At 52.5% G+C, this 20,305-nt stretch overlaps 9 protein-coding genes across 9 annotated transcripts; 4 read left to right on the top strand and 5 right to left on the bottom strand.

The window, feature by feature from the left end:
• Positions 1-326: 326 nt before the first annotated feature.
• N7508_005619 (uncharacterized protein) lies at positions 327-2,205 on the bottom strand (the record flags this gene model as incomplete). The annotated part of the gene is made up of 2 exons (XM_058463685.1): positions 327-1,551; positions 1,604-2,205. The coding sequence occupies 2 exons, from the start codon at positions 2,203-2,205 to the stop codon at positions 327-329; spliced, it is 1,827 nt and encodes a 608-aa protein (XP_058320163.1).
• Positions 2,206-3,050: 845 nt separating this feature from the next.
• N7508_005618 (putative RNA binding protein Rnp24) lies at positions 3,051-4,154 on the bottom strand (the record flags this gene model as incomplete). The annotated part of the gene is made up of 1 exon (XM_058463684.1): positions 3,051-4,154. The coding sequence occupies one exon, from the start codon at positions 4,152-4,154 to the stop codon at positions 3,051-3,053; it is 1,104 nt and encodes a 367-aa protein (XP_058320162.1).
• Positions 4,155-4,351: 197 nt separating this feature from the next.
• N7508_005617 (uncharacterized protein) lies at positions 4,352-5,451 on the top strand (the record flags this gene model as incomplete). The annotated part of the gene is made up of 3 exons (XM_058463683.1): positions 4,352-4,440; positions 4,496-4,612; positions 4,668-5,451. The coding sequence occupies 3 exons, from the start codon at positions 4,352-4,354 to the stop codon at positions 5,449-5,451; spliced, it is 990 nt and encodes a 329-aa protein (XP_058320161.1).
• A 277-nt stretch (positions 5,452-5,728) lies between these two features.
• On the top strand, positions 5,729-6,990 carry N7508_005616 (exosome non-catalytic core subunit RRP4; the record flags this gene model as incomplete). Its single annotated transcript, XM_058463682.1, has 2 exons — positions 5,729-5,940; positions 6,027-6,990. The coding sequence occupies 2 exons, from the start codon at positions 5,729-5,731 to the stop codon at positions 6,988-6,990; spliced, it is 1,176 nt and encodes a 391-aa protein (XP_058320160.1).
• A 525-nt stretch (positions 6,991-7,515) lies between these two features.
• On the top strand, positions 7,516-9,112 carry N7508_005615 (IFRD domain-containing protein; the record flags this gene model as incomplete). Its single annotated transcript, XM_058463681.1, has 2 exons — positions 7,516-7,706; positions 7,867-9,112. 2 exons carry the CDS (start codon positions 7,516-7,518, stop codon positions 9,110-9,112), a joined length of 1,437 nt encoding a protein of 478 aa, XP_058320159.1.
• A 533-nt stretch (positions 9,113-9,645) lies between these two features.
• Positions 9,646-12,549, bottom strand: N7508_005614 (oxysterol-binding protein related protein OSH3; the record flags this gene model as incomplete). Its single annotated transcript, XM_058463680.1, has 2 exons — positions 9,646-12,465; positions 12,514-12,549. 2 exons carry the CDS (start codon positions 12,547-12,549, stop codon positions 9,646-9,648), a joined length of 2,856 nt encoding a protein of 951 aa, XP_058320158.1.
• Positions 12,550-13,055: 506 nt separating this feature from the next.
• spt6 (chromatin-remodeling histone chaperone SPT6) lies at positions 13,056-17,454 on the bottom strand (the record flags this gene model as incomplete). The annotated part of the gene is made up of 4 exons (XM_058463679.1): positions 13,056-13,306; positions 13,354-17,005; positions 17,059-17,226; positions 17,281-17,454. The coding sequence occupies 4 exons, from the start codon at positions 17,452-17,454 to the stop codon at positions 13,056-13,058; spliced, it is 4,245 nt and encodes a 1,414-aa protein (XP_058320157.1).
• Positions 17,455-17,481: 27 nt separating this feature from the next.
• On the bottom strand, positions 17,482-17,876 carry N7508_005612 (uncharacterized protein; the record flags this gene model as incomplete). The annotated part of the gene is made up of 2 exons (XM_058463678.1): positions 17,482-17,694; positions 17,823-17,876. The coding sequence occupies 2 exons, from the start codon at positions 17,874-17,876 to the stop codon at positions 17,482-17,484; spliced, it is 267 nt and encodes an 88-aa protein (XP_058320156.1).
• Positions 17,877-18,184: 308 nt separating this feature from the next.
• On the top strand, positions 18,185-19,966 carry ste7 (MAP kinase kinase Ste7; the record flags this gene model as incomplete). Its single annotated transcript, XM_058463677.1, has 4 exons — positions 18,185-18,472; positions 18,539-18,696; positions 18,744-19,281; positions 19,331-19,966. 4 exons carry the CDS (start codon positions 18,185-18,187, stop codon positions 19,964-19,966), a joined length of 1,620 nt encoding a protein of 539 aa, XP_058320155.1.
• Positions 19,967-20,305: the final 339 nt, after the last annotated feature.

The following is a 20,305-nucleotide window of genomic DNA, read 5'->3' as shown; positions in this document are numbered from 1 at the left end:
CAATAATCCAGATCTAACAAGGGCCGCAATGAGTCATATCGCAATTACCATGAAAACCAGAAAGATTAAGATAGAAAAAAACAAAGTCATGCTAGTGAATGTGGCTGGAAGACAAAGAAATGAGAAAAATGAGAAATGGCAGTGATAAATGAAATGGAAGACCCCTGTTGATCAAGAGATTTAAAGAAATGACAACATTACCAAAGTGGGAAGAAAGGAAAACAAACCCGAAGTGAAGCTGGTGAACATGAAGTCAATCGTCGATCATTGACCATAGTACCCGGGCTGTTGTTGTGGGTAGTAGAAACTTGTACCAGGGGGCGTCATCATCCCACCCATGCCAACCACACCACCAGGTCCAGATCCAGGCCCGGGGGTGCCGGTCCACTGTAGCCTGACCCAGAGTACATCTGATTGGCATCGTAGAAGTAAACGGTGCCGTTTGATTCATGGGCAACTGTTCCAGGTTGAGGCTGCTCCCCCGCCGAATACGGCGCTTGCTGGCCCGGGAAACTCGGCACAGATGCACCAGGCCCCACCGGTCCGTTATAATAGTCGGGACCCGAGTTCGGGTAGTACATGCTACCCGGAGGATAGCCCGGAGGGTAGAAACCAGGTTGTTGGTACGTGTAGGGCTGGAATGGTGGAGCGTGGATGGCTCGCTCCGGGATCTGGGAGAGTGGGGTGGCAGAGGGTTGGCTAGGTGGGCCTCCACCATCAGGGTGCATGACAGGAACCTGGTGATGGAAGGGCTGCTCTTGCTGTGGCTGAGGAGGGTTGAATGGGAATGGGAAAGTAGCCGGACTCTCGATGTCAGCCACAGAGACCGTCTTTTGGGGACGGGGTTGATGCATGGGGATCGGGGCGGGGCGGCTTTCCCGATATGCGGGGTGAGGGAGTGGCATGGCCATGGGTCCAGGAGGGATAGCCCCAAATTGTGGGAGCCCCATAGGCGGGCGGTTTGGCGGGGGCATGCGAACAATTGGTTTGGGATCAGTGGGGTTCATGGGTCTGGAGTAGGTGGATCCTGCGGGCGAAGGCCACCCATCCTGACCCAGTGAAGACCGACGGCTAACCAAACTCGGAGTGTACGATGAGGTTGGGTAATAGCTAGGACGGCGCCCACTGTAGAACCCACCGCCACGTCCACGGCCACGATAGCTTTGATTCGGCCGCAATGCGCGAGGAATGAAGATGAACGAGCGCTCCACTGAGGGAAAGATGTACCGGGGAGCCTGATTAGGAAGAGAGATCCGGACCGGCTTGTCGCGTCTCAAGGGTGGCCGATGCTGAGGCAGCCGGGTGTGGAGTCTCTTCTCCGTCACAAACTGGACAGGATTGGCCATTCCAGGCAAGGAGACAACCACCGGCACATTTCCAACCAACGTTGTACTCGAGAAGGTTCGGTTCGGCGGCGAGGATCTCGGGGCGGTAGGAACGGGCTGTCCTACAGACGGCGTTGGGCGCTTCGCAGCAGCAGGTCGATCATCTGATACGGTATCGTGGAGGTCGTGTGCCCACTGTCCTCCACTGGCATCGGACTTTGAAGGCCTAAATCCGTTAGTTAGTACTATACTCAAGTTGCGTAGAAAGAAGTGCACACCTGCGAGAGTTTCCGTCCACGATCAGACCATATGGACGGGACTTGCTCTTGCTGAAAGGCCGGTGACCGTTGGTGCCCGCTTCGGCGGATCGTTTGTCGTGAAGGAAGAAGCTGCCGCGTGTGGGGACGAAAGCCGGGTTTTGTTCACGCTCCTTTACATACTTATCATTCTCACGACGCTTCCTTGAAGCCAGGTTGTCTCGTTTTGGTTCGGCGGGAGGGGCAGAAGGCGTTCTCTCCTCCTCAAGATGGTCGATGTTGACTTCAGCATCACCAGCATCCGAAACCTTCAGTCCGTTCATCATCGCCTCAGTGTCCGAAACTGTTGTCTTAAGCCCTCGCTTCTCAGGTGACGTAGAGCTGCGCCGTGTTGACTTATCCCGATGACCGTTGACCTGGTTGCCGTGGACTGACGGGGCCACCTCTCCCTCGCTTTCCTCACTACCCTCTGCATCTGCATCTTCATCCTCCTGGTGACTGTCGGCCGAGCCTTCACTCAAAGAGTCGTCACCTAGATCTCCAGCCATTGAACCCTCATCTTCGCCATCGTCGTCCCGTCTCTTTCTTCGGCTAGCCCCGATATGACGTCGAGCAGGAGCCATGTTGGAATACAAGGGATGTTGAGGGTTGAGATGGCTCAAATGTTCCCTGCTGGTAGAGGTTTACCTCGAGACCAGGTGATCGGGACGGGTACCGGCTGAAGAAAAAGGAACGGGGTCTGGTGAGGGCCAAACGGGGTCAAGCAAGGAAACGATACCCAGGTAAATGGAAATGGAACAAAACAACAACCCAAATGGCCTTGACGAAAGAAATGGACAACTTGTGCAACAAGATGTACCAATATGAATAAGAGAAGAAGAAGAAAAGAAGAGCAAGGGGTAAGAAGAAGGAGCAGCCCAAGAGTGAGAAGCACAAAGAGTCGATGAAGGGCATGACATCGCGAGAGACGTCAGGCCTCATCGGGCCTAGCCCGGGCGGTGAGCCTGGTTCTGCCATGAACCGGTCTAGAATTTGTTTACTTTATTTTTTTAGTTCCAACTATATCCCGAGTCTACTCTATGCCGATTTTGGTGCTCTGACGGTGGGATTCGTGTGCTTTACTTTGGACTTGTTTGACTCGAAACCGCATTCTATGCGGGTTGGATGCTGTGGTATGCCGATTCGGAAGTATACATGCATCTCCTCGCGCATCTACAGCCTGTACTACCACCCGATAAGATCTCAAGAATAAACCCTTGGCTATGCTACAGTCGAGCAACAAGGCACACCGTAAAATATTTGATATCAATTCCAGCTCAGAATGCAGGCTGCAAACAGCAGATCATTGACAGGGGTCAGAATTTTAGATATCCGGTACGAAAAGAGTATACAACATGTGGGAAGACCGGTTCAAATGGTCATACATCAAGGGAAAAAATCGCAAATCATCCATCACAAGTCATCAGATTTAGTCGAATGTAGTCTTCTGACCTTGGCCTTCGACAATAGCACCGCTGAGCTTTTGCACGGTTTCCTTGGAATAACGAGACTCGTCGATCGAAGGACGTCTCTTCTTCTGGTGTCGGGGCTTCTCTCGTGATTCGCCGTCGACTTCGGTGATTGCGGGACCATCCTTCTTCTCGGCGTCCTTTCCAAAACGCTTCTTGTATCGTGTAGAGGCATCCTCTGCGAACTCCATTCTCATGCGGCGGCCCATGAGCTGATTGACCCACACCCTGCGCATCCTGGGCTTCCTTGTCTTCTTAGCCTTCTTCTCAGAGGTTGCGTCGCTCTCGCTTTCGGAAGATGAGTCTGATTCCTCGTCCTCCTCCTTAATGAGTGTGAATCCTCTCACCGCTGCTTCCGCGGCAGCGAGCTCTTCGAACTCCACCCACGCATATCCCTTGCATTTCCCAGTATCCTGGAACGTCGCCATATGCACGTTGTTGACTGTTCCGCAGCGAGAGAAGTTTTCTTCGAGAAGTTCTTTGGTCACATCGAAACTGAGGTTGCCGACGAAGAGACGCTTGGAGGGAGGGTGGCCAGACTTGGAAGCCTCGGCGCCGGATCCTTGGCTCTCGGACTTAGCAGGGCGGCCCTCATAGCTCTTTGCATCCTTGATAAGTACGCGGCGGCCGGTCATGAGCTGCTCGCTAAGGCCAATTGCCTCTTGCAGAGCCTTCTTGTCGGTGAAGTCGACGTAGGCGAAGCCTCTGTTCTGAGAGCGCCCGAACTTTTCGGGACCCTTGGGAAGGTGAATGCGAGTGATAGTAGCGTCTTCAATGGAGGTATCGTTGGTAAAGAATCGGCGCAGATCGTCCTTGGTCACATTGAACGACAGGTTTCCAATCCAAACACCGTATTCGGACCGCTTGTCCTGAGTGCTTTCTTTTTCGGACTTGGGCTCAGACTTCGCCTTGGGCTCTTCACCATCAGCTGCATCGCCCTTACCCTTCTTTGCTTTACGCAAAGCCTTCTTCGAGGGTGGCTCTGGCGCAGACACATCGATTTCAAGCTCAGGACCTTCCTGCAGCTTGCGCTTCTTCAGACTGGGATCAGCGACTTCGGACATTGTGAAATAACTGCAAAATCACACGAAAGACAATACTCTCAAAAAAAAGATACCGCAAGAATTCAGATCGGCGATAATTTAAATTTTTACGGCGGTCCGGACCCGCCTCCCACGCAGTCCGCACTCCGTGTCTTGGCGTCGCAGGGTGAACATCCCCTTCACCATCCCATCTCTCTTGATCCCGTCTATTCTTCACAATGGAGCCAAACGAAGCACGGCCCGTCATGGAAACTCTACCGGATGCCCCGGCCCCGGCCCCAGCTAAGCAATCGGTTCGGTCTTTCAAGTATGTGATCCTAAGCACATCACCTCGCAGGGATGAAGCTGACTCGTCTTTACAGGAAAAAATACGCCAAACTCAAGGTCAAGTTCGAGTTAGGAACTCGCGAGAATGAAAACTTGATCAAGGAAGAGCTGCGCATCGAGGATTTGTCCAAGCGCATCCAGGAACAAAACGAGTAGGTACTTGGCAGTCGCAGTCCGACATGAGCTGTTGCTAACCACCTATTCTAGTCAACTGCTAGAGGTTCTCCTCGAGTTCAATGAAAGCCTTCACATTCCACCCGATGTGCGATTCGATTTGAGCATGCCAAACGACCCTCCCTCACTATCGGCTCCCGAGCAGGAAATCGCGCCTTTGGTCAATGATGCAACATTGGCAAAGACCGCGTGGAAGGAAGCCAAGGCTGCATTGGCCGAAGGCAGGATCAACGCGGATGCTTACCGTAGCGTCGAAGAAAGCATCAAGCGGAACAAAGCGTTTGCCCCGGCAAATCAATACAGCTCTTTGTCTCAGTCCCATCACCCCAACCCAGACGCCCTCAAGGCTGTAAACGATGATACCGACCGCAAGCTGGGCTACTTTGCCCCCGATCACGAAACTGAGTACTATCTGGCTCTGGACGCGAAGCTTGGAGATGATGCAGCAGCTCAGCAGCTCGCGCGCATTCCGGATCGTCCCACACTTGCAGAGCGCGAGCGCGACGCATCCATTCGGAACCCCGCGTCGGTCTACAATTGGCTACGACGCAACCAACCGCAGACTCTGCAGGATAATGAGGCCGCTTCGGAAAAATCTGCGTCGCGTCCTTCCAACCAGCGCGCTTCCAAGCGAGCACCAGCTCAACGCAAAGATGAGGATATGTATGATGAAGATGGTGCGGATGCACCTACTCCCAAGAACAAGCGCAAGCGTGATGAAGACACGGGATATAGACCCAAGGGGGGCAGTAGCCGGTCCAAAAAGAAGAAGGATGAGCCTACTTCCACTCCTAACAAGGCTGTCAAGAAACCCTGAGAGTTGGTTTTGCTCCACAGGATTTATGTGTATTACTATGGGCGTTGGGTTTTGATTTAACTGGCTTGGTAAGGACCAGTTGCATTGAAATATCATATCAATCATATGTGAAGAAATATCTACAGTTCATCCTTCATCTTTTTAGTCCACTGTACTTATCAGAAGTAAAGCTCCGTAGATGTAATGTGGAGCAGTCATGTGACCACATTTTCTTCTCAGAGCTTGTCTCCGACACTCCACTCACATTTCTTGAGATACAAAATCAACCTATTTCGCAATGCCAATTACCATTTTACCTCCCGTGGTAGAGGACCTTGGTCCCTACCAAGCTGAATCCGATGACTCCATGTCAGTGGACTCCGATGAAGACGTTGAAATGGGCGGCGTCACTCTGCCCAACAAGCGATCCCGCGTACATGGGGAGTCAAAGATCGGCACAGGAATTGTCACACCAGGAGAAGTGGTTACAGATGATCCGCAATGGATGAGGTTCGTATTGAACAGAAAACCGAGACTTTGCGACCTGCGGGGCTCAATTTTTACTTTTTTGGGAGAGCAACACTAACATTCTGCAGAGGTCACGGCACCTTTATGAACCCGCTCTCAACATCCATCATCGCCACTGTCGCCGGTACAGTTCAAAAAACAAATAAGTTACTCTCCGTACAGCCTATGCGCGCCCGCTACACCCCCGAGATTGGAGACTTGGTTGTTGGTCGCATTGTCGAAGTGCAATCGCGGCGCTGGAAGGTCGATATCGCTGCACCACTACTCGCTCAACTCCCTCTGTCTGCGATCAACTTGCCCGGTGGAATTCTGCGCCGACGAACGACCGCCGATGAACTTCAGATCCGCACATTCTTCAGCGAGGGTGACCTTGTGATGGCCGAAGTGCAGAGCGTGCACCAAGATGGATCAGCATCGCTACATACCAGATCTGTGAAGTATGGAAAGCTACGCAACGGTATCTTCCTCGCTGTGACAGGAACCGGGGGCGGTGGAGCATCCGGCTCCAGTACCAAGGGTGGTCATGGAGCTGGGCCTGCCGCAGGTAGCGCACTTAGTGCGCCTGGAGGCTCTGCTACCGGTGGTGTGGTACGGTCACGACGACAGATGTTCACTATCACCTGTTCCAACGGTGGTGGTGAAGTGGATATTATCCTTGGTGTGAACGGATACATTTACATCTACAAGCATGTTGAAGGCACGGATGCTGCATCTTCAACCACGGATAGTGTCACTATCACTCGCATGGAAGAGATGGTTTCAAGCTCGATCTACTCCAGCCAGAACGATGACATCCCACCACAGACCCGCCGCGAGATTGCGCGGTTGACACAGTGCATTCGGGTTTTGGTACAGAACAGTGTTCGTGTGGACGAAGACACAGTCAAGAGTGCCTACGAAGCTAGTCAGCAGGTGGATCTGGAGGTTGGGGATGATGAGGACGAGGAGGACGAGTGGCGCCAGGAAGGTCGCGAGTACCTCGAGGGTGTCAAGGCCCGACGAATCATCGAGCTGGTGATTTCACAACAATAGAATGTATGATAATGATACCCAAACAAGCAAAAAGGGAATAGGCAATTGTCCACAACGTACGGGGGACCTTCTCCGGTTTTCTCCATATGATATCAATGGCCCAGTACGATCATCCAATCGACCAACCACATGCTTGCATTTAATAAAGTAACTAGGCAGCCAAAGTGGAATGTCGATTTCAGTCAATAAGAACAAGGGAAAATCTCTGAATAACAACGAGAATAGCATCACACTTCCATTGGTGGAATAGCGAGTTCTCCAGCATCGATTACATATTCGGTCACGGGCGCCTTAAGAAGGGGAGTTTCCGTTTGACTTTCTCCCTTTCTCTTCTCTTCATACTCGACCGTACTTGAGATCATGCCCAGTAATTCAATCATATCATTCTCACTTGATTACTGCCCGGTTCCTATAGGTTAACGCGCACTTCTTTTTCTTATCCGCTTATCGATTACTTTGACTTCACATCTACACCTCGGCTCCCCGAGGACTTTTTTCAAACATATATTTCCGACTACCTCCAACATGCCTGATCTTCGTCGCCAAATCTTTGAGAGCGGCAAGACTGTCTCGCGCAAAGCAGCCTCCCGTGAAGCGTCCCGCAACGGCTCCCGTGCCAGCTCCAAGCAGACCTCTCGCCAAGGTTCTCGAAATGCCAGCAGACAACCCTCGGATGAAGAAGACTCTGGATTTACATCTGATGACACTGCTATGAGGTACGCACTCTGTTTTTCCCTGCCCTCTCCCCGCGTACTTTTCTTTTGTGTGTGCATTTCAAGCTATATTCACATGCCCCCACTCCCGTGGCGGCATGATGTCACTACCAATGATGTCGGGAACTTTTGCAAGCAACGGTGCTAACCAAGTATGGAACAGCATCGGCTCTCTCGACGATGAGAACCCCGAAACAGAAAACCCCGACTGGGAGCAAGAGCTTGGTGATCGCATTCAAGAAATTCTCGACCGAAAGCGCAGCAGTGTTCAAGGCCGCGAGGAGGCTTTACAGGCTTTCAACCGTTTGACCAAGTACCACTACACCGTGGAAGAGATTCACGGCGCTGTTCCTGATCTTCTGGCTGCATTCGCTCGCAGCGTCCGCACTGAAGCCAGTACCCGCGAAGCGACTCTTGCACTGCGTGCGATTGAATTGCTCGCAATCTCAGCCTTTGACAACACCATTTTTGAAAATGCTGAGCCTTTGCTCACTCGCACCATCCGCGACGCTACGTCTCCCGTTATCAAGACAGCTGCTATTCACTGTCTGGGCGCGTGCACCGTTTTCGGAGGTGCAGGTGAAGGTGGCATTCTCGAACAAATGACCTTCCTCCTCGATATCATTGCCTCTGATGGACAATCTGTTGAAGCTACCGATGATCCTACTGTTGTGACTGCTGCAATTCAGCAGTGGGGATTCCTTGCAACGGAGATTGATGACTATGAGAACGAGAGCGAAGAAGCCGTCCAGATTTTCATGGACCAGCTAGACAGCGCCAGTTCCGAGGTCCAGATCTCAGCCGGAGAGAACATCGCCCTTCTCTATGAGAAGAGCTACACCCCTCAAGAGGATGACGATGACGAGGAAAGCGATAACCCGGAAGAAAGCGATGACCAGGAGGATAACACCCCCGGTCCGAAGCTGGTGAAGCGCTACAACGCCTACCACAACACTCCCGAGCTGGAAGACCAACTCCAAAACCTGGCCACAATCCACCACAAGCGCATCAGCAAGCGCGACAAGAAATCCCTGCATAGCAACTTCGCCTCGATTCTCACCACGGTTGAGAATCCACGCCGCGGACCCCGCTACAACACAGCCATCGACCAAGACACCAACCGTCACTACGGCAGCACTCTCACTGTCAAAATCGGCCGCCATGGCATCATGAGCATCGACCGCTGGTGGAAATGGGTCCGATTGACTGCTCTGCGCCGCGTTCTCCAGGGTGGCTTTGCGGAGCACTACTTCCAGGGTAACCGAGCTGTTCTCAACAGTCTCCCTGTTATGATGCGTATGCCAGAGCAGGGATCTGGGTCTAATGATCGTCAGGGCGCGCGGAAGGCGGCTAAGATGCGTAACTCGCGCCGCTGGACTGCTCAGCATTCGGATGACGATGATGAATAAATACAATGGGAGAACTGGATAGGATACAAAAATGGTTATGGTTATGCTACCCGGTGGAGATTCTTACCTTGCACAGACAGTTTTTCTTTGGTCAAGTTCGGCTTGATGGCTTTTTGCGTGCTACGGCTTTCGTTGTTTTCCTTCTACTCCGATCCTTATTCTTTTGTTTCTTTAATTCTGTCACTACTGTTGCTTTTTTTTTTCCGAGCATGGCTTGATTTGATCTTCTGACGATTCAAGGCTTGAAATTTGTGCATATCTCAATGACACTCAATATGTTTTCACTGTAAGAACTAATAACAAAAAGCTACAAGCGTAGAGTATATACCAAAATACACCGAAAACAAGTCACGATTTATCTCTATAGAGTGAAGAAGGTCCTGCCCGATCCAAGTCTCCCCAGAGCGAAGATCAAAAATTCTCACCATGCAAAGAGTACTGCAAAAAGACGAAACACCCATCCACCATGACCGTGACTCTCATCAACATAAACATCGCCATCACCAAACCAGTATCAGTGATCCAACTATATTCTACTCAAAAACAGGCACAACATTAGACCAACTGCCCTTGGCCCTCTCTTCCCAATACCCATCCTTCCCACCCTTCAACCTCCAAGACACCTCCTCCGAATCACCCCCAATCCGCGTAAACCAGCGCGGAACCCAAGCCTCGCCCGCATTTTCCATCTCACGTCTCCGCGCACGCTGACCCTCTTCAAGCTGCACCTTGACTTCCTCCGCACGGTCTAAATCACCATCTTCCAATGCCCGTTGATCAGGCCGGAGACGGGAGTCCGTGGCGGGGAGATGGCCCTCTTCAATAGAAGTGATCTCATTCAAGGTCGCCGCGAATGATGTCAATCCGTAATGCTTGGGTGCGGATGGGACGAGGGTTCCAGCCGTCCAGACCGTATTACCAGTAGGGTTTCCATCACGGGTCAGTGTCAGCGAGGAAGGCCATGAACCCGATAGACCAAGCGGGAGGGGTTTATTATGAGCGTCAACGGCGCGGGTAGAGACTTCCTCACTGCGGCCGGAGAACATACCGCCAGCCTTGAAGGTCGAGATAGTGCGGTTACCAGAGGATTCATTCGTAACGGCCAATTCACCGACCGGCTCGACGTATTTCTCGCCTGCGATGATATTGCGCAGGAAGGATGTTGCCGGTGTCCAGCTGTAGTGCTCGCCTGTTGCGTGGATGGTTATGCGAACGCGGCCTTCAGTAGTGATTTCGGCAGACTTGCCCCAGAATTTCTGGCTGGGCATAGGGGACTGGCTTAGGGACCATTCTTTGCTGTCGGCTTGATAGGCCAGTTGCACCGGGCGGTGCGAGACTTTCTCTGCTATGAAGCGGAAGCCGCGGTCTTCGCGGACGAGCTCGTATGTCTCGCCTAGCATTGGGTTGAAGGGTTTGCGAATTGAGCGTTCGCGGACGCGGTTGCTTGAGAGGGAGGAGAGGGCGAAGGCCGTTACGTACATGAGGCGTTCGGTTGCGTCTGCTGATTGGCTTGCTTTGTCGAGGAGAGAGGAGTATTCGAGGATCTCTGCTGCGCGTTGCAGAAGGGACATGGGCTCGTTGGCGGAGACCGGCATGGAGATAGTGGATAGGTCCTTGCCAACGTTCTTGCGCAGGAAGCCGATCAGGCTTGGTGGCATGACCGTTGGTGCGAGAATGTTGGCGCGACGCTTTATAGGGTCCAGAGGGAGCGGGTTCAGGGACTTGGGCTTGGTTGGGAATAGACCACTGCTGCTCTCCTGTCGAGTGTCAGATTCGCCATCACTGTCGGAGGGAGCGTCGTCTTCGACTTCCTCGGCAGAAGATGCAGGCCGGTCCTCCTCGGGGCCTTCGTCGTCGCTATCGTGGATGGTCAAAAGAGGAGACCTGTCACCACCTCCGTCCGTTGCATCGAAGAACTCTTGCGAGATGTCTGACTCCATACTCCGCCGGGGAATGATAGATTGCCGAGGCGGGTGTCGTCGCTCCTTGCTCTCAGAAATCAATGTAGAGAATTCCGAGATAGCAGTGTCAAGGTCGCGCAATACAGCCATCAAATGGTCATGGATCTCATCCATTTGATCTGCATGACTATGGATACTAGCAGGCTTTCCCTTTCCATCCGTAGGAGGCACAACAAGCTGCGAAGAACTAGAGTTGGAAGTTACAGCATTTGGACGTTTGCCACTACCATGGGACTGTCCACTTGTCTTGCGCTTCCAAAAAGGCCGTCTAGACTCCTCACCAGGAGTAGCATCGTGGGAGCTCGGCTGAGGACTAGGCGATCGGCCACGAGACTTAGGCCGGTCAATACCGCCAGTCGGAGAAGGCGAAGTCATATATTTAGGATCGGTATCTTTAGCCAAGCGACGCACGGCATCCCGCGATTCAGAAACCTGGCTTACCAGACTCTCAACACGAGTCCATTCGCGTTCCTCTGCTGGGTCAGGATGCGATGGTGCATGCAGACGCAACTCCGGAGGAGCAGCCAGACTGGTATTGCTATCCTTCTGCGCATCCTTAGAAGAAGCTCTCTCCAAAGCGCGCTTCCATGCAATAAAGTCTTGATCATCACTGGCACGGAGATGCCAGATCTCAGTACCAGAGTCGATCGAGATTTCACGCGATTTCTCGTTGGTCGCAACGGCCGCTAGCGAGAGTGGGATCGCGCCTCGTAGAGCGGCCGAGTTGCGGTCATGATAGTATGACAGAGTGCAGGAAGTGAAGTCCAAAGAAAAGAACCGGCGTGCCCAGCCCTGGTGGCGCTTTCGCCGCCGCTTCTGGAGCAGTCCTGTGTGGACACTCCCGTTCGATACATCTTGCTGCCCGTTAAGCGTGGCGCGACTGTTTCCGCGGCGGCGGGTCTTGGGCTGTGGCAGCGAGTCGGTTGATGCACCGGTTTGCGAGCGCGGAAGTGTGTTCGATACAGAGGTGTGTGGTGGCTGGCTGGTGGGATAGGTGAGGAGAACAAGTGTCAGGGTCTTGGAGATTTGTTTAGAGAAGGTATTATCAAAGACGAGCGCGTAGTTGCCGCCCTCGCTATTTGGCACATCGTATGTTCCTTGGGTGATCTTGTCTGCCTCGCATTTACCGGTCCATCTGATCTGTTTTAGACCAATTCCCGTCAGCTTGTCTATAACAGCGGATTGTTGGTTGCGGCCGGAATTCGCGGCTGTTGCGGGGAGGTTCTCGGTTGAATCGGTGCTTTGAGAATCGGAGGCAGGAAGGACAGATCCCAGTGATGATGTCTGGCCTGGGTGCTTGAAGATGCCGAAGTTGACGGACTTCTTGTGCGGCTGAATGCTCCACGAGATGGTGTGGTTGGCGTTGACGTTGATCCAGCGAACAAAGTAAGACTTTCATGAAATTAGCAAGAAATAGATCCTGTATTCCATCGTACATACCTTGCTGTGGATTTCAAGCTCCTCCATGGCCGCCATGGTTGCGCAGAGGGAGGGGTTGAAAGAGCCTCAGCAATGTGTACACCCGTCGCGGTCCGGAGGTGCGGCTGAAGGTGGCTTCGATGCCGAGCCTGTTAGTCCACAGCCACACGATTGACTTGAAGACAATTGAAGATGATTCTATGAAAGGAGAGAGATGACATTAATAAGATCTGAGATCTGAGGGAAGAACGTGGAACATGTTGAAACCGAGGCTGCACACTAGTAGTTCACATGGCTCGGAAGTAGCTCCTCGTGTCCTTACGCCACAGTCTGGGGTATTTTACACTAAAGCACTGAAAATCATGAAAATCAAGGCTGTTCATTGAGGAAATAATGGTTACATGCACGCCCAATGCCCCCCGAATCCATAGGTATATCAAATTAAAGAGAAATTCCAAGCAATGCCCAGTTCTGAGGTGGGGGTCCCCTTTTTTTGGCCTGGAAGAGTTCAAAGATGGCGAGAAAATACAATAGTACACTGTACAGGCGAAAGAAAGGAAATCTCATCTCCGGTTGCCCTTGCTCATGTTCTGGAACATCAGCTTGAAGCCGTTGCACAGAGCTTGCATGTCGGGGTAAGGGTTCTTCTGTAGTTCGTAGCCCTGTGGAATCACCTTCACCGGCCAATTCTGAAGTCGAGCGTGTTCGCCTGCCTTGAAACAAAGGAAAAAGTAGCCAGGGTACTTGGCGTTGATGCAGAAGGCATATGCCGAGCGGCGGGGGTTGGCCTTGGTGTAGGTTTCGAGCCATTGGTCTGCAAATGTTAGTCAAGGACGAAAGGGAGGGGAACAGAAAACATACCCGTCTCGGTCTTGCTTCCTGACTGGAATTTCTCGTGGTGGACCATCTCTTCCACCTTCTTGGCCATCGCCTTGACATGGTTGACAATCAGTTCGTCAAGATCGCTGTAGGTATACCGACCGCCGACCTTGAGGACACGGCCAACTGAGAACTCATTCTCCTTGTCTAACTCGAGAACGTCAATGTGTTGGTATACACCGGCTGCCACCTTCCAGGTGACTGCAAGATGGTCGTGGCCCCGGGAGGACGGGCGGATCACAACGTCGCCAAGGGCCTGAGCCCCCAGGAACTCCTCGGCCTGGGTAGAGTTAAAAGGCCGGAAGAGCGGGTGCTTGATAACACGCATAGCTTGGCTGCCACGCTCCGTCTTTTCTTGCAGTGACTGTTTGTCATTGCGTTCTTGCATTTCATCCCAATCGCCGTTGCCGTGCTCCTGGTGTGGGCGGATTGGATGGCTGACTTGATCCTCGCGCAAGGACACATTGCAGGAGAAAGTCTTGCGGTTCAGGTGGGTAATCTTTGCTTGAACAGCTTGGTGAACGGAGTAGACATTACGGACAGGGATATGATCGGGAACACCAAGATCAGTCTCGGAGACAAGGACATCAACTCCGCAGTCCAGTTTAGCCTCGATGTGATCGTCAAACACACGCTTGATGGCAATTGGTACAACCATGCCAGGGGTGAGCGAGTCAGGTGTCTCGCCAGTGAGCATTGTGAAGATGTCATCAGTGCTGAGGAAAACAAACATCTTGCGCAATTCTTCATACGGACTTTGCAACTCCGCTCGAATTGTCTCAAGAGTAGCACGCTTGCGCTGGTTCAGGTTTCTCTCGAGCTGCTCGGCGTATTCCTCCAAGATCAAATCGTTGACACGATCCTGTGCTTCTTCACGGAACAGTTTCCGCATGATAGCTCCAGTACCGTTCTCGTCAGTCTCGGCCTTGATGTCTTCCTCGTCCAATTCGAGGGCATCAGCGGCCATCTTGCGAGCAATGTCATAGTCTTCGGGATGTACACGAGTATTGTCCAGCGGGTCGGCATCTGGGTCGGCGTTCTCATAGTCGATATAGACAAAACTGGCGCAGTTGTTCCAGACCTTCACTCCCATAGCAGGGTATTGCGCGTTGACACCAAGCAATTCCACCCGGTTGTTAACGACACCACCGTTCATGTTGACGATCTTGAGCAAGTGAGCGGCCTTGCGAGGACCAAGACCGCAAACATATGGTAAAAGATTGGCTGTTGCTGTGTCGGCCACTGCTTCGTTGAGATCAACGCCAACCAGATTAACCATATCCACCAGAGCAGACTCGAGCTGCTTGAGGATTAAGTCTTGAGAAACAAGCTGCTGGCCGGGTTTAAATTGTATGGAGACAATATCACGGCCCAGAGAGGCATATTCCTTGAGTGGGCTTTGGAGGTAGCGGGCGAGAGCCACACAGTAGTGGGTCAGAGGTCCGAAGCCTGGATTATCGCGTCTGGCGCGAGGGCTGTTGTGATACAATCGAGCAACCTCGTCGTTAACGATGACCACGTCCAAGGGGTCACTGATTTCGTCGTCATCCTCATTTGTATAGGTAGCAGTGCGCACGTCCTTGAGTTCAACAAGCTCAGACACTAGCTTGTAAAGACGGCGAGTGTCTGGTGTCATGCCTGAAACACCAATGACATCCGGGTGGCGGCGATTGACCACTCTCATAAAGTCGGCCACACCGTCACCGTCTGGAATACCACGGTTCTGGTCGCCTACTGAGAGATCCACAAATTTGCCATTCTCGAGCACGCGGCCATCTTCTTCTGTGTAGGCCCAATGAATGGGATCCCGGCCAACCTGTCCAGATCCAGTAGACAGGGTGAGAACGCGGGGCACTGTGCCCAGCACCATGCCCTTGGGTTTGTAGGCAGCCTGATCCAGTCGCTGGGAGAAAGCCTCACGACATTCCCTGGCGACGGAATTTTCACATTCCTGTCGAATGTGCTCTTTCACACTGCGGTTGATCAATTTCTCAAGTTTGCCGAGGGCCAAGTCCAGTGCATCGCGGCGAACACGATTCCACGCGTCGGCGATCTCACTGTAGTTGTCTGACTCAATATCGGCGTACAGACGTGAACGGAATTGGTCGAAGTTCTCGAACCGGACCTTGACATCAACAAGGCCTTCTTCCTCGGCCTTCAGCATACGCAAGAACATCTCGGGGCGGCGGGCGATATCAGGAATCTGTTGGTTGCGTAGGTATTTGAATTCCGCATAAGGGTGCTGCTCATCGATGCGGCGCAGACCTTTTTCTGTGCGGAAACAATCAATCAGACCATTCATGTAATATGCTCGGCGCATCACCTTGCGCATCTTGGGGCTGAGGGCCAGCTCTTCAGCAAACATAGATTTAGCGGCCTTGAGGACGTGGGAGCTGCTGGAAAAGTCATTGTCGACAAATTGATCGGCCAACTCCTCAGGCTGTTCGCTGGGGTCTTCGGTGTACTGCCGGCGCCCTTCCTTGGAAGCGTTCGTAGCAAATGCATCGGCTGTGACGCCGAAGGCCTTCACCAGACCATAAGCCTTACCATTGCGAACTCGCTCAAAGAAGGATTTTCCGGTGGTTTTGCGGCGCTGTGTCTCTCCATTGGTCTCGCCATTCACTTGTGCCAAATCGCGAAGCTGTGAAGAGTATTGGAAATGAATATAGTCCTGCACATCTTGAAGCTCTTCCATGGTAATGGCTGCGGCCAGTAGTTCCTCCACGTTAGAGTCATTCACGTTGAACAGACTCTGCAAACTCTGATAGGATTTTTGGATCGTATTGCGCTTGTCGACCAAAGCACGGAATTTAAGGTCGGCATCGAAGATATCCCATAGATCAGTCATGTTAAGAAGCTTTTCCGCACGAAGGCTGTATTGAGCAGACTCATCGGCAGGGTCGGCACCATGATCCATCTCCTTGATGGCGTGAATCATGTAGTCCTTGCGGTGTTGGAAAATGAATGGAACTTCCCAATCATCCGTGATCAAGAACTCCAGCATCTTGGCGACGGAGCGCTGGAAGGGCTCTATAAGTTCATCGTCCAGGCGTTTCTTGAGCAACATCAAGTTAGAAATCCAAAGGGCTTCCTCACGGAATTGATCCTCGGTCAACGTCACATGTCGGTATGGTTTGCGGGCGACCTGGTGGCGTTCGGGTTCATCGAGGAGACGGATTTGGTTGTCGTCCTCTGTCAACATGCGTTCGGCGAGTTCAGACGGTTCAAAGACATCTTTAAGGTCCAGATGACGTTCCTCGGTTTCCTTTTCTTCGTCCTCCTGGTCTTCCATTTGCAGTGCAAAGTCATACTCAGTGCCGTCACCAAACGCAGCGCGCATATCCTCCAGTGCATTCTCGTCCAGGCCAGAGATATCTGTCGGTAGAAGGCCAGTTTTGTTCACACGAGAAGCGGGCGCAACTTCCAGGTCGTCCCGTTCCCGCTGAGCTTCATCGTCGGAAAATGTGTCCTCCTCAATGAAATCGTCCATCTCGTCGCGCAGACCGCGGCGCTGACCAGGGCGAGCATACTGCTGTGCTTCCTCTTCTTCGTCTGAGTTGAAAATATCGTCAATGCCTTGGGACGGTTGGTGGCTATCGCGATCCTTGCCGCGCTTCAGACGCTTGAATTTGGACTGTAACGGGTCAGGGTTAGTATTTGCGACCACAGACTATATCGCCCACATACCTCTTGAACGGGTCCACGTTGAAGTCCCGGCACATGTTCACCAATGAGTTCCAAATCCTCATCATCCAGATGCTCTTCCTCACGGGGACGGGAACGTTTCTTGTGTTGTCTGCGAGCGCGCCGTTCCTCCATTTCCTCATCCTCATCGACAATGAAACCCTCGCGAACCTATTTGATCAGTTTCAGTCAGCTGATCAAGCTTCGAGTCGAGGCAAAACTTACCGCGCGAGCAGCCTCCTCGTCGTCTTCTTCTTCGTCGTCCTCTTCGCTCGAATCATTGTAGTGATTGGAGGTACCGGCACCCTGGCGGACCTGCCCATCATAGTCGTCGGGAACCTCCTCATTCTCATCATCGTCCATGAGAGCCTCACCCTCGATCAAATCGCGAAGGCTCATCTTGCCCGGAGGTGACGATCCCTATTCCTAGGGACCAAGAACCGATTGAGCAGGCGACGGGTGAAAGATTCGCGGTTCAATAGCGCTAATGCGACACCCGGTAGTGCCGAGCTCGATGAGGTGGTTGAGATGGGAGGGAAAAAAGCGAGTGAAGCAGTTGCCAGAGGAAGAATCGCGGCCATCGGCGAGGGAGGTCGCAGGTCGCAGTGATTGGCCGGCGGTGTGGCTGAATACGCTAGTCTGGTATAGGCAGCGTCTGTGGCTAATGCATCACGTGCGCTCTTTGTTTCGCCTCACTTGCTTACCATGTACAGAGCAGTGTAGGTACTGTACATAATTTGTAGGTACCTTCCTGCAGGTCGACTCACCTCCTTTTCTTTGTTGCTCTTAGCAACATCTCCTATGATCCTCTCATTCGTCATACTTGTAAATCTTCCCAAAATCTGAGCCCAAAACCTAGTGGATCCCACCCCGAACACCTGTTGTTTCATAGCGTCAGTAATTCCGATACAAAAAGACATTCTAGTTTTCCTCTTCCCCTGAGCAACTTGATGTTATTCTACTCTTGAAAGTGATACACTTTTGCCGCCGAGTGATAGTTTCGCGACCCAATCAGCGCCAAGAAGGTGATATCGGCTTCCCCGCTGTTAGCTTCCTCTAACATCCCATCGGCTTGGGGAACTTTCAAGACTGTCTTTCTTTATTCTTCTCTCCTTTACGCAAAAGCGCCATGGCGGACGCCTTCCAGGCCCGGACGTTGAAACGCAAGAACGTCAAGGGTCTTGCTCTCAATGCAGCCCCTAAAGCCACCTCCAATCCCTCCGATGGCGATGCGCAGGTCCCTGGCGCCGTCGGGAACAACGAGGCCAACCGCACAGATACGTTGGAAATCGGTCTCGAGTTTCGCCTTGATCTTCGCAGCGAGGATCTGGTCACACTGAAGGAGCTTGGTGCTGGAAATGGCGGCACTGTGTCGAAGGTGATGCACGCATCAACCAAGGTGGTGATGGCTCGAAAGGTATGGATTCCTGGTTTGTGATGACCTGGTGACCCTGTATGCTGATTCTGCATTCCCCCGCATCAGATTATCCGTGTCGACGCTAAAGAGAACGTGCGGAAACAAATTCTACGAGAACTGCGCGTGGGCCACGACTGCAACTGCCCCAATATTGTGACTTTCTACGGTGCATTCCAAAATGAAGCGAGAGATATCGTACTATGTATGGAATATATGGATTGCGGGTAGGTTGACCGGGTGGAAAGAAGGTGAATACGGCTGACAGGCACAGATCCCTCGACCGCGTTTCCAAGGACTTCGGTCCTGTCCGGGTGGATGTGCTAGGAAAGATTACCGAGTCGGTGCTGGCTGGTCTTGTGTACTTGTATGAAGTTCACCGCATCATGCACCGCGATATCAAGCCCTCCAACATCCTGGTCAACTCCCGAGGCAATATCAAGCTTTGTGATTTCGGTGTGGCCACAGAGACAGTCAACTCTATTGCCGATACCTTTGTCGGAACATCTACATATATGGCCCCTGAGCGAATTCAGGGAGGAGCCTACACGGTCCGTTCAGATGTGTGGAGTGTCGGTTTGACGGTCATGGAGCTGGCCGTGGGTAAATTCCCATTCGACCACTCTGACTCTGCCGCCGGCAACCGTGCCAGCGCCGGCCCAATGGGTATTTTGGATCTCCTTCAGCAGATTGTTCACGAGACCGCACCAAAACTGCCCAAGAGTGATGCCTTTCCGCCTATTCTGCACGACTTTGTTGGCAAGTGTCTCTTGAAGAAGTCCGAGGAGCGACCAACTCCGCGAGAACTATATGTACGTTGACTTGCGGTCTATATTTTGGACTATCACTGACCCCTTCTAGGACAAGGACGCATTCCTGCAAGCCGCCAAGCGCACACCTGTCAATCTCGAAGAATGGGCAATGAGCATGATGAAGCGACATGACCGCAAGTCCTACCTGGGACCTCCTGCACCAAAATCCCTCCGCGAGACCGCGACCCCGACCTCTAATTCGGCCTCATCCCCAGTGCCCTCATCAGCCAAACCCCCACCCATCAGCAAGTCAACTCGCACGCCGCAGCAGTCTCCTTTCCCATCGAACCCAGCATCAAGCGACCTCCCTCTGAACGACCCCTCCGCCAATCCCCGCTACTACCCCCAGTCCCAGTCTAGCCACTACGTCTCCTCGCGGTCTCCTCAACCCCCATCCCTGGAGCACCTTTCACTGGAAACAACTGATGACAACGACATCCGTTCCGGCCGCCACGCAATGCGTCAGCATTTAGGAGACCCGGTGTCAGCTATCGATGCCCCATCTCGCCCGTTCATGAGCCCTCGCTCTGCAAGCTCGAACACTTCCTCCTCTAACTCCCGCACCAACTTGCACTCGGCGACGCTGCCTATGCGTCCTGCTCCTCCAAACGGTGCACCTCCCGCTCCGCCAGTCTCGGCCGGTGGGACCTGGCGCAGCCAGCCAGGCCGTGACGCATATCACTAAGCCATACACCGGTACCGGGATATGATATTTTCTCGTTCATCCTTCTCCGTCTCAAGATGGATTTGCATATCTTTAACGTGAAATTTTTCTCGGTCATTGTTTCATCGATTCTGGACTTTCCAGGTCGACTCTCTCATTTCCCTTTCTGTCTGTGTATTCGGCGCTTTCTTGATGAATCAAGACAATAAAGATGATGAAGACACAAGACAAGCCACGCCGCATAGCATTTCCTATTCCTTTTCTTTGCATTTCTCTCCTCTCGTTTCTGTCTAGCCCTTTATCAACATCCGCCTGTGGATATCCCTCGTTCTTCACGTGTCGGTACATTTTGTTGGACAT

The sequence above is a fragment of the Penicillium antarcticum genome, assembly GCF_028974205.1.
Source record: "Penicillium antarcticum strain IBT 31339 chromosome Unknown utg000005l_segment0_segment0, whole genome shotgun sequence".
NCBI lineage: Eukaryota > Fungi > Ascomycota > Eurotiomycetes > Eurotiales > Aspergillaceae > Penicillium > Penicillium antarcticum.
The sequence above is the reverse complement of the archived record's forward strand: the minus strand, read 5'-3'. Positions and strand labels throughout refer to the sequence as shown.